The 15,217-nt window shown below is 39.1% G+C and overlaps 1 protein-coding gene across 1 annotated transcript; it reads right to left on the bottom strand.

Annotated features, from left to right (window-relative positions):
• Positions 1-275: 275 nt before the first annotated feature.
• On the bottom strand, positions 276-12,099 carry LOC139714748 (tRNA (guanine(10)-N(2))-methyltransferase homolog). The gene is made up of 12 exons (XM_071626416.1): positions 11,991-12,099; positions 10,563-10,631; positions 9,901-10,149; positions 9,191-9,328; positions 8,505-8,661; positions 7,950-8,069; positions 6,801-6,932; positions 4,727-4,796; positions 3,852-3,983; positions 2,331-2,445; positions 748-1,056; positions 276-383 (listed from the first exon to the last, which is right to left on the bottom strand). Exons 1-12 carry the CDS (start codon positions 12,069-12,071, stop codon positions 276-278), a joined length of 1,680 nt encoding a protein of 559 aa, XP_071482517.1. The 5' UTR covers positions 12,072-12,099.
• Positions 12,100-15,217: the final 3,118 nt, after the last annotated feature.

Raw genomic sequence — 15,217 nt, 5'->3', positions numbered from 1 at the left:
AAAATACTTATTTGTGTCACTGCATGGATATTGAAAGACTCATAATTGGCACTTCTGTGCCTATCTGGGGAAAAATAAACAAACAAACAAACAAACAAAACAACTCAAAACAAAAAACAGAATGGTGACTACCAGTAGCTCATTATTACCATAACAAGAAGAAATGTGACAAATGTAAGATCCTGGAAGAACTGTCAATAATTTTACTTTGCAACATCCCTCCATCAATAGCATATGACAGTTTTGACAGTGATTCTCTGTCAGCATCAGTCTTGCTAGGCTCTTGATTCAGGACTGAAGAGAATGTATTTATCTGTCTGCTCCCAGACATCCATAGTTCGCACACCATCTGATTCAATGACAGCAAAGACATCTCCATCTACCTGCAAGGCAGAGCAATGTAGGGCAATTTGTCAATTAGTTGCAAGGCAGAGCAAGTTGAGAAATCTTTGGACTTAGAAGACAGAGGGTAAACCAGAAGTCCTAGAAGTCCTTCAACATCAGCTTACTTTAGAGATATGAGGTCAATAATACACACAAATTATCAATGCTAAGATATTGGCATCAATATTGCATCTTTTCTATCTTCTTCTTTCATTCTCTGGTCACTCCTTCTTCCTATGAAATGTCATATCAATCTGTCCCAAGCCTAACCCTAACCCAAGCGAAACAGCCTCCTTCCTGTCATCTTGGTTGCAATGCTGACTCCTTGGCAAGTGGCTCCCCTTCGTGTCTTGACTCACTTGCTTTCAACTCCTTGCAAAGTGGCTCCCGTTCGTGTCTTAACTCATTCGCAAGTGACTCTTTGGCAAGTGGCTCCCCCTCATGTCCTGACTCACTCGCTATCGACTCTTTGCAAAGTGGCTCCCTTTCGTGTCCTGACTCATTCGCAAGTGACTCTTCGGAAAGCGGCTCCCCTTCATGTTTGGATTCACTCGCTGAAGGACTGTCTTTCGTTCTCAGGGTATTCTGTATGAGGAACTTGTCTCTGATAGCATTGTGTGCTGCATACTTGTCTTTGCATATTGTTGCCTGGCTGAATGTAGATTCAATAACCTGCATCACAATGGAGGAAAACGAAACAAGATAAAAACTCCTGTCCATGACCTTGAGAAAAAAACAAATCAACACAGTGGACTCCCATTATAACGAAGTCCTCGGGACCGGCAGTTTTCTTTCGTTATATCGAAATTTTGTTATAACTGCAGAAACTAGAAATGTCGCTACAGCGACTGGTTATACCCCCGCCAAACAACATTTCATAAGCTTTGGTCAAAAAACTGAGGAAGTAGTTAAATCCGCAAGATCTTTCCTTGATCTTCTGCCATTAATATGCCGTTACCATGGCAACGTACTTTCGGGTACTGTCGAAAAATGCGTCTTGCACATCTACAACCAAAGGCACACATCTGTACCAAGTTTCATGGAAATTGGGCAAAAACTGAGGAAGTAGTTTGCAACACAAAATTTTCCATCATTTTGGCTCATAATATGTGAGCTGTTACCATGGCAACATACTTTTTGTCACTGTCAAGAAATGTGTCATGCTGACCTATATCCTAAGACAAATATTCAATATGAATTCCATGAGAATTGGAAGAACACTGATGAAGCAGTTTTGCCATGAAGCATTTTGCCCTATATTTTACCAATAACATGCCGTTACCATGGCAACGCACTTTTTGCCACTGCGGAAATATGTGTCTTGCACATTAACATATTCAGATGAACATCTGTACCTAATTTCATAAAAATTGATCAAAAACTGTGGGAGGAGTTCGCGACGCAAGATTTGTACCCATTTTTGCCCATAATATGCCGTTACCATGGCAACGTACTTTTGGGTACTGTCAAAAAATACGTCTTGCACATCTACAACCCAAGGCACACATCTGTGCCAATTTTTATGGGAATCGGTTGAAAACTGAGGAAGTAGTTCGCGACGCAAGATTTGCAACGGACCGACCGCCCGACCGCCCGACTGCCCGCTGATTCCTATATACCCCCTTCAAACTTTGTTTGGCGGGGGTATAATAAACAATAGAAATACACATAGCAGATAATGTTGCAGCTTGAATTTTTACTTTGTTGTAACTGGAATTTCGTTATAACATTGTTCATTATAACGGGAGTGCACTGTACACAATTGATCAATAATCCCGTCTTATTGGTATATGCTAAATTGGTATATGCTAAATTTTCTGTCCTTGGGGGAAAAAAACAAATCCAGTCAGAGTCGAGGTTGGAGTCACGGAAGTGAAACTTGGAGAAGGAGCCAGAATTGGGGGATTCAGGGTCAGAAAAGGAGGAGGAGAAGAAGGATAACTTACATGCTGTTTTTTCTCCATGGTGATGAGTCTCCTACTGATGCTGCTGTTCAGGATCTGCTCATCATTGGCAACCATCTGCAGGCAGGGATGTTGTGGGATCTGGTCTTCAGAGTACCTGGGTAGAGATTTCAGAAGTTTGGTAAACCTCCACACGACACAAGTAGTAGATATAACTTAGTCTATAAAAACATACTGCTACATGTATTTGTTCAGATACTTGGATATTCACAAATCAATGTGGTGTGTATAGACACATTGAATTAGCAGTAATTACAAATACTTTTGGTTATGATGATATTTGTTATCAGCGAGTTTTAAGATCTGCAAAAGTTCTGCTTATGACCCTGTAATAAAGCAAAAAATGATGTTCTAAACACATGCAAACAGCTGTTCCCATTGTCTACCCAGGGAGAAAGGGTGTTGCAAAGATTAATGTTGTAACACTAGCGTCACATAATCATTTCATTACCTTTAAAACGTGGTAATTCTCAATTATTGTGTTGACACTTGGCCATCTGGTTCATCTCAGCAAAAGATTAATTCACAACTCATTGCAAGCATCAATACACATACTCATAGCAGGATAAGGATCCAGTTAAGTGATATTCATTGTAAACTTTGTAATCAGTAATACATCATCCCCTACTACACTGAATATTTCTATGCATTCTTGCTCATTATTTCACTCTTAATTCTTGATATGATTATCAATACATCATTACGTCCAATAATCATCATGTCTGCAAAGGAACTGAAAATGGCAGCTCAAAATGAATTACAAAAATACATAAACACAGAAATAAGTATTAAAGTGTCCATCTAGGAACCATCTACACATTATCTTGATTTCAAATGTCCCTTTGCTGCTCAGGGAGATCAATGTAACCAGCATGCAGCACTGGTGCATTCTGTCACTACCTTTAATCTGCTTGTATGCAATGTCAATGGCATTTTGAGACTGTGGAGGTTAAAAGGTTAAAGGCACATAGTCCCGGTGGTTTAGTCAAATGCGTACGCGGGTGCACGCCGCAAGTTTCCTATAGAGACCTATGCTATCGACTCCTCTTTAGCGCTTACGCTTTGGCCCATTTCCCTGAGTCTGATGAATTTCCGATCCACTGTGGTCAGTGGTCCGATCACAGTTCGGCTCATGATTCAGCTGAGGGGGATGGCAGCTTTAGCAAACTTCTTTTGTGATGTCATACTAAGAAGCACATAAGCATGCTTCCTGGCATCACTACAGACTGCGTGACGCGCAGAGAAGACAACAAAGGCAATGTTACCTAGCAACACCTACAAGCTTTACTCTTGATGACAGCTCAACTTCGGCAATCTTCGTATCATGCTAACAATGATCGGCAGTATCATCCAACAGCGCCCTCTAACCCAACAGGACTATGTGCCTTTAACCCATTGAGGACTAGTCCCAAGTATACTTGGGCAGCTGTCTATGGGAAATGCGTGTTGTAGCAAAATCAAACCGTCCTCAACAGGTTAAGGAACCAGTCTACAATGCCTTACTCTGGTCTGTAAACCGGTAGCCAGTATACCAGTCTGCCATTCAAACGGAGGTAATGGGCAGAGAAGTTTAGCAGGTCAGTGAAGATATCCGAGAGAAAGTAGCTCTGTGTCACAGGCATGTGGAAGGAGGTCCTGGGCAGAATACAAATTTCACAGACCATAAAAGTAACTTACCATTGACTCTTTCTTTACTTTACACTTGCTGTCTTTACTGGTCAGCAGTTGTCTTTAAGTTGTCAATGAACATAGATTAGGAAATTCTCTTAATTCCTAATGTATTTCAATGGCCTTTGTATGGGACTAAAGGCATTGCTCTTCTTGAGAGGATTGTCTCACTTGAAGTCAAGTTTTGAAGGAGTCTTCTCAGTGCTGGTCAAATATTTTTCCACCTGGCAGTGGAGGGCATGAATAGCTAAATGGTTAAGCACAGATGATCATTAAATCAAACTGAAACTTAAGCCAAACAACCCATTAAAACAAACTAATGATGAAACTTAATTGACAATTTAGCCAGACTGACAATGTCTAAGGTGAGGCAAACTTGAACTACAAATCAAAGAGGCCCAGACCAAGTAGCGGACTCAGTGTTGAATACATTGCCAGCTAATCTAGTAAATGTGTCATACTTACAAGAAACAAGTAAATATGTTACATTTGCTCAGTTCTGAAAAAAAAAAAAAAACAACATATATACTTGGCTGATAGGAGACAAGTGTGATCCCACTTGCCTGCTTGTGTAATAATCCATGACATGTTTTATGATTGAATCTTCACTTGCATTTAGAAAGCAATCCCTAATGTTGGGAGATATCTCTATTTAAACAATAAATTGAAAATCAAGAATAACTTTTGAGAGGACTTTGCATTCTACTCACTGATCATCCCGTACATATGGTTCTTTGTCAGAACCAACCTTCCTTGTCTTCTCACGGATCCCATACGGAGCTGCAACAAAAACAAAGAGAACCATGCATTTCAGGTGTTCAAAGTATGTATTATTCGTTCACTGGCAAAAGAAAAATATCAATCCAGATATCCACATTATCTATCCTATCACCTTACAGTCATGCTGAATTCATAGTTGCAATAGGGGCGGTCAGACTGGCAAAAGATCGAGGAGTCTAAGATCGTGAAGTCTTCGCGATCTTTTGTTGTTCGGTCACACTGGCAAGAGATCAAGAAGTTTGGCGGGGGGAGGTGGCATAGGGGGAAATATCCCTATTTGGAGTGGGAAGTTTGGCGAGAAGTTTGCAGTCACACTGGCAAAACTTTGAAATCTTAAGGATTCCGATCTTAAACTTCTTGATCTTTTGCCAGTCTACGCACCTAATGTGTCAATTTCTTCTTCCACTTTCATTCCTGCCATCTCATGCAACATGATTTTTGATGACGTGATTAGATGGCATAATGAAAAGAGCTGATGCCTTACTTGCTTTTCAAAATACAGTCCACTCCTGTTACAGTGAAATCTGTTGTAACAAAACTCTTGTTACAACAAAGAAATATCAGACCCCCATATCATTGTCTGTAATTTTGTTATATACTCTGATACTGGATTATTTAGCTATAGCAAAATTTTAATATAACAAAGGAAAACAGCAAGTCCTGAGGAATTTGTTAAGAGTTGCCTGTACTTGATTCTACTTGATGTTTCATCTCAAATATCTGTTTCTAACCCATTAAAGACTCACAGATTTTCCTATAACACACATTTCCCATTCACCCCAGCACGAGAACACCTGGGACTAGTCCCTAATGAGTTCACAGAAAGGATGACAAGAGTAACATATATAATATATTTTTTTTTCCACACAGGACTGTTAGGTCTGTTCTGAGCACAGACGATCATGGTACAGTTTCTACAGTTTGTCATGCATGCAGATGACCAAAAGGCCCTGCATATTTCCAGGATTGTACAAAAAGTTTAACATCCATCCTCAATCTTGCAGTTGACAGTAAATCAAATAGGGAAGCACTGTGAACAAACAACAGTCTTCACAAGAGAAAAGATCATGCTTCATGGTCCAACTGGAACAGACATGCCTGAAGTCAACATATTTGTAGAAAGTATAGAGTCATACTTTAAAAGATGGGACAAAATGGTAGGACACAGGTGAAAGGCAGAAGACTGGTAGGGAGGAAGATGGAGTGTATCTCTTTGCTTTGATTCTAGTAACCAGGGAAAAAATAGTAGCAAAAAAAAAAAAGAAAAAAGAAAAAAAAAAGAGAAAAGCTGCTCAAAATTGCTAATCAAAATAGACTCTAGTGGTGAGCCAATGGAGTAAATTAGAGTAAAAAGGGGCCTGAGCTTTTGATTCTAGCAGAATCTTTGTCAGAGGTAATATGACAAACAAGTATGGAAATCAAACACATCATTATAAGGACTACACACACGAAGCACAGTCACAGGAGGGCTAGGGATACAAAACAAAGAAAACAAAAGGGGTGAGGGTAAGAGGTCAAAGGCAGAAAGCCAATCAGGTATACGGGGGGGGGGGGGGGGGGGGGGGGGGGGGAGGGTGATTAAAGCATGGGGATGAATAGACAAAAGGAGCAATCTGTGGAAGATGAAGATGAATAGGGAGGCAACATCAAATAAGATATTTAAAGGAACAACAGAGGGATCAAGAATAGGAAAAAAGTAAAATAGTAACAGCATGAGTGAAGGGCCAGATAAAAGTATTGTAACCAGAAATGAGAGGTGTATATTGGGAAAATGCATGAAGTAAGGAATGACAAAAATTATGTTAGTCATTTTCCTCCTGGAGGTTGAATAATTGCGTGAAGCATAATAATAGCGCAATGATAGCTTACAGAGAGTTTTTAGACCCATGAGTTGTGGACAGGTAGGACTGTAAACATTACAAATATACATGTACATTATCACTAAATACATTCCCTGAACATTGCCTACTGGCACACTTTTCAAAGAGAAGAAGACAGGCTCACGATCTGTAATGATTGCATCAAAGAGGGGCTGCTCTCTCCAGATGTTGCGTGAGAAGTCTGATATGAGGACATCAATGTACTTGTGGTCCAGCCCGTACTGCTTGAGGTTGGCTCTTATGTTTTCGTCTCGTCCTAAACAGAAAAAGAGCAAAGTTGGAGAGTCACATCTTTTTCACAAATTTGTGGCCGTAGTTGATCTTTCCATCATTTCTCTTTATAAATAAAAAGAAACCAAATTTTAAAGCACAGATGTAAAATGAAAAAAAAACAAATTTTGGAGCATAGATTAAAATTGTGACAAAAAAAAATCAAGACAAATTCCAGACGATTTTTACAATTTTACATCATGTAGTACAAACACTGATAGTGTCATGCATACATCTGTGGAATTTATCATGGTCCTTGAGCAGATACACCAATACACTGAAAAACCAATAACAATTGCACTGAACTAGAATGACGACATAGAGTCTCAAATACTCTATAGTGATGTACCAATGTAATTCAATTACAATACCACTTGCTCATTAGACAACTTCACCTGTGTATAATTTATGCATGCTTTATTGAGCATCACTCTCACGTGAAGCTGCCATGTCATCATCCTTGTTCATTGTGATTTCTCTTAATGGATTTTGAAAACATAATTTCTCATTGCAATCACTATCAGGTAACTTCTGAAACTCTGTATGTGGTTAACTAATTGACAGACGATCAAATGCTTAAGTTTGAAAATCATCTTAAAGTCACCTCTAATAACAGTACTAACCAACTTTTGCCCACTTTGAGAGAGTGGAAAAAGATGAGGTCCTATTTTAGTGTTGCCAGCAACTCAGACAAAGATACAGAGGTTTGGGATACACATTTTTGGGTGTCCATAATGACAGGGTGGCTCTCCTGCAACTGAAATGAAGACAAGATTTGTTCATATTTGTAGATACCAACATCTATCCAAGCTTGTTTTAAAATGATGCCATTAGTCCATTTTGGGGTTAAAGACAAAGAATACTATAGCATATATAAAGGGTAATACCTAATCCATCTTTAATATATGCTTAGTGGCAAAAACAAATACTATCATAACACAAAGCATAAACCTGTCAAGTGAACCTTGTAGAGATTAAGGCACTTGATTTCTGTGAGGCTCACCTCTGTACTTGCTCTCTGACTGGGCTCGGCTGGCCTTTCCTTTTCCATGAATCACATTGTAGTTGATGTCACAGCCTGCGACAAACCCTCCAAAATGGGCCACTGCCACAAGGAGGCTACCTGGGAATAAGTTTCATGAAACTAGGTATATGATTAAAAAATTTAAGAGATATGACCAACATCTTCCAGATAAACTACACTCCAAGAATGTAACAGTGCTACTAAACAACAAACTTTATTCTGAAGACATCAGGAATTGTCACTTTCCAGAAATAACAGTAAAGCTGTCTAATGCAAAGAATGAGGAGTCAATAAAAACATAGTTCATCATAACGGTGCAAACCGAATGTGTATTTCAGTGAGCTGCCAATAACCTGACATCATAATGATTCCATTTTTGTTTTTGTTGTTTATCAGAGTTCACCTTAATCAATAATGGGGGGGGGGGGGGGCAGCAGAGGGTACATTGTAGTTAACATCCTAATTCTAGTCATGAAAGAGGCCACTCTGCAAATAGAAATAGAGAGAGTGAAGGAGATTGAAGACTATTCTCACCTGTACCAACAAATGGGTCAAAGACAAAAGAGTTCTGCTTGATGGCGGCTTGGTTTGCCATGAGAAAAGATAGCAAGGCATCCATGCTGGTATTGCCGATGAAATGGCGCTTCTTGACGGAGTATGTGTGTGCTAGCCGCTTCTGACCATCTGCAATCTACGAAAACAAAAAGTTTAATTTTACATAGGACACATGACATTTTTTGTTTAAAAAGAAAATCGTTCTTTCCTTGTGTCAGCCTAAGATCTATCAAGTACATCATGGGTTTATACAATCTCAAATTGTAAACTTAATAATGCATTGTGCACATAAAAGACAAGAAAGTTCAATGAAATAACTTTTTTCATTTCATATATGACACACAAGAGATAATTTACGTGCAAACTGACATATAACGTTACACTTGAACAATTTCCTCAAAATTCTGAAAGTGGTGCAAGTTTTTCAATACTCTTATTTTATTGTTTTAATCCAAACTCTGAACCGACTAAACAAAGTAAAATTGTGATTAAGTACATTGTATGTCACGCAACACTCCTGGCATAATATAAAATTGGAGTTACTTTACAGCAGACTCTCTTAAAACAGAAGTAAAGGAAGATGTCAACCACAACTCATTTAAATCAATCTCAACTGTAAGAAAAATGCGTAACCAAGAGTTAACACAAAGTGACAGTACACTCACCCATCTTCCCACAAATATCCTGTAAGGTTTTTCAGGAGCCTGATTGGGTCTGGTGCCATAGTCCTCAAATATGTAGAAGATCTGATCAGGGTCTCGTAGTCGAACTTTTCCTTTAAGGGGTAAGTAATCCTCTAGGCTCTGCAGACCCATATAAAACAATGTAGCACATCGTTAGACAAATTTTCATCTGATGTTCAAACTGTTGGCATGACCATTATTTTAGTCCTGGTGGTCACTGCATGCTCTCTATGTTGTTAATGACCATTTTAGGTCAACTTCTGAATATTTCTGTCTAGTCCATGATTTATTTCAGTTGAAAAAAAGAAGAAAGGCAAATCAGTCCTTTTGTTACCTCAGGCAATGCAAAGTAAATTTCATCTGATGAAATTCATGTGTATCTGAGCAAACTTTTAGCCAACCAATGAGAGACATAATGCATTAACGTCAATGAAGAGAGGAAAAGTCTGCTGCTCATACGGCAAGGCAATGACAAGAATTATTTCCCAGCACCGTGCACATACATAAAAGCCTTTGCAATGCACAGCACATCAGCATATGGACAGTCACATAATTTATGAAAACAAGGATTTCCATGGCCAACACATTTGATTGGTCTATTTTTCTATTAGGTTTCACCGCTAATGGTGGCTAAAGGATCATATTAAAACTGCAAAATCATACAAATGATCAGGAGCTTCAGAAGAGCTTGCCTTCATGGCCTCCAACTTGGCTGCACTGTTGAGCTGTTTGCCAAAAGTGTGAACTTTGAAGCAGAATGTCACATCCTCATGACAGTATGGCTCCATCTCACTCTGTGGGTACAGCTTCAGCTGCTGACAGACTTCTGGGTAAGTAGTCCCCTGTGCCCACACTTCTATGGAGGACTTTGCCAGAATGCTGCGGCCCATAATCTTTCTAGCACACTCCTCAGACGGCAGATCAACAAGGAGAAAGGGGCTCTACACAAACAAAAATGAATAGACATTTGACATCACATCATCAAAAAACCACTATTCACAATTCTTTCTTCTTATTCATTGCTTTAAAATCACTCTTTGTCACATATCAAATATTCTTTGGCAACACGAAGAATTGAGGTCCTTCTCTGTTTGTTTTGAACACTGGTCTAAAAGTGCAGATAAGACTTAATCTCACTAACAATAACATGTTCCTCCACCCCAATGCGAAGAGAAAGGATTTATCACACAGACCTGTAAAATGACAATTACATGCTGTATACTATACTATGTTGTGTATAAAATTTGGTTGTATCATTGCCAGCACTGGGTTCAATCTATAGCTCTGTAGAATACAGAAGACAGCCAGAAAAGTATTTCTGGATATCAAAATAATATTATTATTTATAGATTACCTGATCTCCATGTTGGTGACTGGAAAAATCTGCATCTACTTTCAGCAGCGACACAATGGACTTCAATTCCTGCAAACAAGGCAGATATCAACACACATGTAAAGGTGCAAGTAGGACTTACCTGCCTAAAGTAATATCCTCAATTATACAAAGCCAATGATATTTTACATCTGCATCAAAACCATTTGGAATATACAAATGAATAAAACTTTATTAGGATGTGCTACAGTTAGTACTGGGTCAGGAAATGATTACAAACACGTCTGGACATAGGAACTGCTAACAATAATACCACTGCATATGCAACAGTGATGTATTGGCACTCAGGACAATAATCAAAAGTGGATATTTTTGTGTGAGTATTTTTTTTTGGCGCATTTCTAATTCCGCAGAATCAAGACATTAATTAATGGAACATATATATGGCATGTAAAAATATCTACAATTGTATGTGCTTAAATTTTAGCAAGTTATTTACTAAATTTCCTCTTAATTTACAATGGTCAGTGTATGATATTATGATAATCATTACAGCTCCAGACACGATAATCAATTATGGTACAGAACACAGAAGCCAAATTTTCTGCTGTCGGGCGTGTGCTGCAGTTATACGTTAATTCTGCCCGACTTCTAAATGGACCAATTCATAACCACAGAAGCAGTCTGAGAGTGCGAGCGCAGACCTCTGCCAATCAGCTCATTTCCACCACTGATGATCTTGTTCTTCCATATGTAGAGATCAGTGATTTCCACCCACATGTACATGTGCTGAAAGTCACTTGATTTCCCAATATAGAAGCCTTTTGTCTTATGTCATCAACTTCCAGCTGGGTGGCGTGCCTCAGCTCGCCTTAGCAGAAACTAGAGCACGCACTTGCTTATTTAGTGCGTGTTAAGTAACATTTTTATAACTAACAAAACCTAAAAATGCGTAGCTTGAACAGACCAAAGTTCATTGACGCTACCTGCCAAAATATCAAAAATCCTTGATAAAATCCACAAAAATTGCCGGATCACTACCAAAATTTAAATCATCTGTTCCTTGTGACATCATTCTCAACCGCTTTTCCTGTACCGTACCAAAGTTTAAGTTTCATCCAAATCCGCGATCCGTTCATAACTTTTGCTATTTTGCACACGGACAAAAATGGCGAAACAAACATCCAACAAACTAACAAATGCCGAAGAAAAAAATAACGGAAAACCTCCTCCTCTCTTGGCGGAGTTAATCATAATTCTTGTCTATGGGACATCTACATACCGGTACATCATTATTAATTCAACTGTATAGTACACTGCATTTATAAGATCGTAAGATCACATCATTTTCAGCGAATGGGACTATTGAGCTGTTAATATTGAAGTAATAAGACATGTTTTCTTCCCCTATCATAATCTATTAATCACACAAAAAAAAGTTGAACTTACGCTTATTCTGAACTCAATGTGTTCTTGAGCAAACAGTATTAAAAATTGCCGCATCTTTGACATTGATTTGATTGCTGCCATCGAATCGACTCAGAAGCTTTGTTTGGATTGTGTTGCGTGTGTGTAGACTGCATGCCTGCGGCAAGTTCAAGTGTGTGGAAAGTGTGTGTTTGCGTGGACATCGACAGCAGGCTGCTAGCACACGTGGACGTCACGCAACATGCAATCAGGGCGCAATCGACACTGGTTCCTGGTGGGACAGTCCCTCGCCTTGGCCTTGTTTACATGCAGAACATAACATCAGAGTGCACTGACGTGGTGGACCCAATCGAGTAACAATCAAGCGAGGCGCAAAATTGCATATCTTTGCCAAGAACACAATACTAGTACTTCTGAGATGCCGCTCTCTGAATGGCAGCTTTGTGGCTTCCCATCGCTTACTGCATTCTGTACATTTGTACAGTATTGACAAACAAGGTAAATGCAAAAGTCTAAACGCATGATTTACTCCTATGACCAAACTGATGACAGTGGTCAGTGTCTTTACTCAGGACGGACTGTGGTGGGAAGAGCGCTTCGCGTTCGGGCTGTATCAAAGCATATCACTTCTAGTATAGACTAGACCGAAATAAGACAAAGTATGGTCTCTCCACAATGACTTTTACTTTTAGTTTTAGAAGTCTAGAATCTATAGATTCTATAGGTATAGCTAGACTGCTCTTAGAAAATTGTTTTGTATAGATCTATGGCATGGGAATGAAACAAAGAGTGTTGCAACAAACCAAAAGGGCAAGGCAAAGCAATTGAACCCGTTCAGAGGAGAGAAACATAGACTAGACTAGGTCTAGTCGGTGTCTGAAGTGAAATTACTGACATATTTTGTCGAGATAGATTTCTACTCAATTCTTTGGGAATTCCATCCCTTAATACAGACATGAATGTGCAGATATGATTCAAGTCTGCGCAAGATATTGATGTGGATTCGCTATTGATGTGGAAGATTTTGATCCAGCTATTCTCTTTGCCATTAAATCAATGGTCAAGTTATATGCGGTCATATGAACTCGCAAGTTTGACCCTTTCCCCCCACAATTTCCGGCGAGAGCCTTAATTCAATGCCCCAAAGTAAGATTCTTTTTGCCCATCAACAGAGAAGGGGCAGATTGGTAATCCGCCTAGCTGTGCGAAAGCGGTCAAGCGTGGCATGTACTGTAAAACATGATATATTCGCGGCACGATTTTTTCTCCAATTGGAGCCGACAGCCATTTTTGCGGCATGAATTTTTCGCGAACTGCCACTGACATTCAATGCATATAGTGTAGACAAGAACTTTTGTATGCATTTTAATTTTGTGAATCTTGGCGCTCGCGAAATCTGCAAAATTAAAATGCATGCAAACATTCCTCGTTTTACAGTATCCCCTTTCCACTGTCCACTGTGGTACCCTTATCCCTATGTAGTGGCGGATCCAGAAGGGGGCGCACTAGGCGCGCGCCCCCTCTCTATTAGTTAAAAGAAAAGAAATAGAAAGAAAAAAAAATGAGATAAAGCCCGAAATAGCGCCAGAAGTATTGTTTTACAGAATTCCTGGATCCGCCTCGGCTATATGCCATCGAACAATGCAAAATATTGATCGAACATGAGGAATGAAGATTGTGCACTGATGATGGGCTCACAAATTCTTTTGTTATACACTAGTATAAAAACACCCGAATGGGGTCAGTGAAAATCTCGCGAGCTCAGCCTTGATGGCTAATGTAAGTCTCCATACAAGTTGATACAGAAAAACAAGCTCACTACTACATTGGAAAGAGGTAAGTTAGTCAAAAATACACAGAGTTTTGGTACAGGAAAAAAACAAACAAACATACCAAAAGAAGAAACTATAATCTTTCGATGAAGGTCATTTTTCTGGTCAGCGTAACACAAAGAAACACAAATTTACGGTAGGCCATGAAAGCAGAAACTCTTGTCTATATTTTGGGAACCTTGTGTTCCAAATATATTATTCGTTTACACTAACATGAATGTTGTATTGTTGATATACAGAGGTTCAACAGAACTCTGGCAAAATCTTTCCATGACCTAATGTTGGAATATGTCAGGGGCAGATCCAGGAATTCTGTAAAGAGGTTGGGGGGGGGGGGGGGGGGGAGGCGCAACTAATATTTCTGGTGCTACTTGCGGGTTTCATTTCATTTTTTTCTTTTTATTTCTTTTGTTTTTGACGAAAAATAAAGGGGGGGGGGGTGTGCGCCGGTTGCGCCCCCTCTGGATCTGCAACTGTATATATTGTGTAATATATTTGATATTTGCTTGGATATGAAACAGCATTGATTGAGGTGCAGCTACATGCAAACATCGCCACTAATGACCAATTTACTTCTGTATCCACTTCGATGAATTATCAAATTCACATACTGTACCTAAAGTGCACCAAAATCACAGAAAACACTCAATAGCTTATTTCCAAATTCTCTTGTAAATTGCAACCAAATCAGTTAAGATCATGAAGCATATTGATATTGACTTTTATGTTGTCGCTCAAACAACTCATTCTACCTTCACAATCTCTGAATCTAATTTTTATACATGAGTATTAGTGTGAGGGTATGGTGTCTTTCAACTGGTAACTGGAAAAGGAGCTAAGAATCAATGTACAAATGATTATTGCAAGTTGAAAGAAGTCAATTGAGAAATGCAGTTAGGTACCTCTGAGTGTTCATGAACATAATGAATGTCGTTTTGGTGCAAATTTGGTATGTGGAATTTGAGATACCAGTATATCTACATATTGTTTTATGGAATTACACACTGTGCATTAGCACCCAAACTTCTGCTTGCTCTGTAATCAAGGTTGATAGAGAATGCTGTAGTTGTTTCTTCAAATTAAAGGTGCATCTGGAGAGAGTTGTAATAGTAGGCCTAGTCATCATATTACTGGTAGGAGACCATTGCCTGGTACATGGTTTGTATTGCAATGAATGTATTGTAGAATTAATGTAGCCAAATTGGTAGTGTGTAGCTGATTGCTGAAATTAAAAGCTTTCAGGATAGAAACATTGCAGTGTCACTGGAATTGACTGGTACATAGGCTGTGTGTGCTGTTGATATAAGTGCTAATCACAGTGCTAGCTTAAAACAAAAGGATATATCTTGTTACACTTTAGTTGATGCTTGCTTGTAGCTTTCATGCTAACAATAACTTCCTGCTATACCTGCACTA

This window comes from Diadema antillarum, unplaced genomic scaffold, assembly GCF_040938485.1.
Source record: "Diadema antillarum isolate AM-2024a unplaced genomic scaffold, OU_Dant_1.0 seq00002407_RagTag, whole genome shotgun sequence".
Classification (NCBI taxonomy): Eukaryota; Metazoa; Echinodermata; class Echinoidea; order Diadematoida; family Diadematidae; genus Diadema; species Diadema antillarum.
This window is presented reverse-complemented; position numbering and strand designations above follow the sequence as displayed.

What these genes read in the sequence shown, in the direction of transcription:
- LOC139714748 (XM_071626416.1), bottom strand. Translation starts at nt 12,071, where the DNA reads ATGGCAGCAATCAAATCAATGTCAAAGATGCGGCAATTTTTAATACTG. An exon ending in ACATTGAGTTCAGAATAAGC is followed by an intron (nt 10,632 to 11,990) that starts GTAAGTTCAACT and finishes CCTTGTTTGCAG; the next exon opens with GAATTGAAGTCCATTGTGTC. An exon ending in CACTTTGCAAGGAGTTGAAA is followed by an intron (nt 384 to 747) that starts GCAAGTGAGTCA and finishes TCTGCCTTGCAG; the next exon opens with GTAGATGGAGATGTCTTTGC.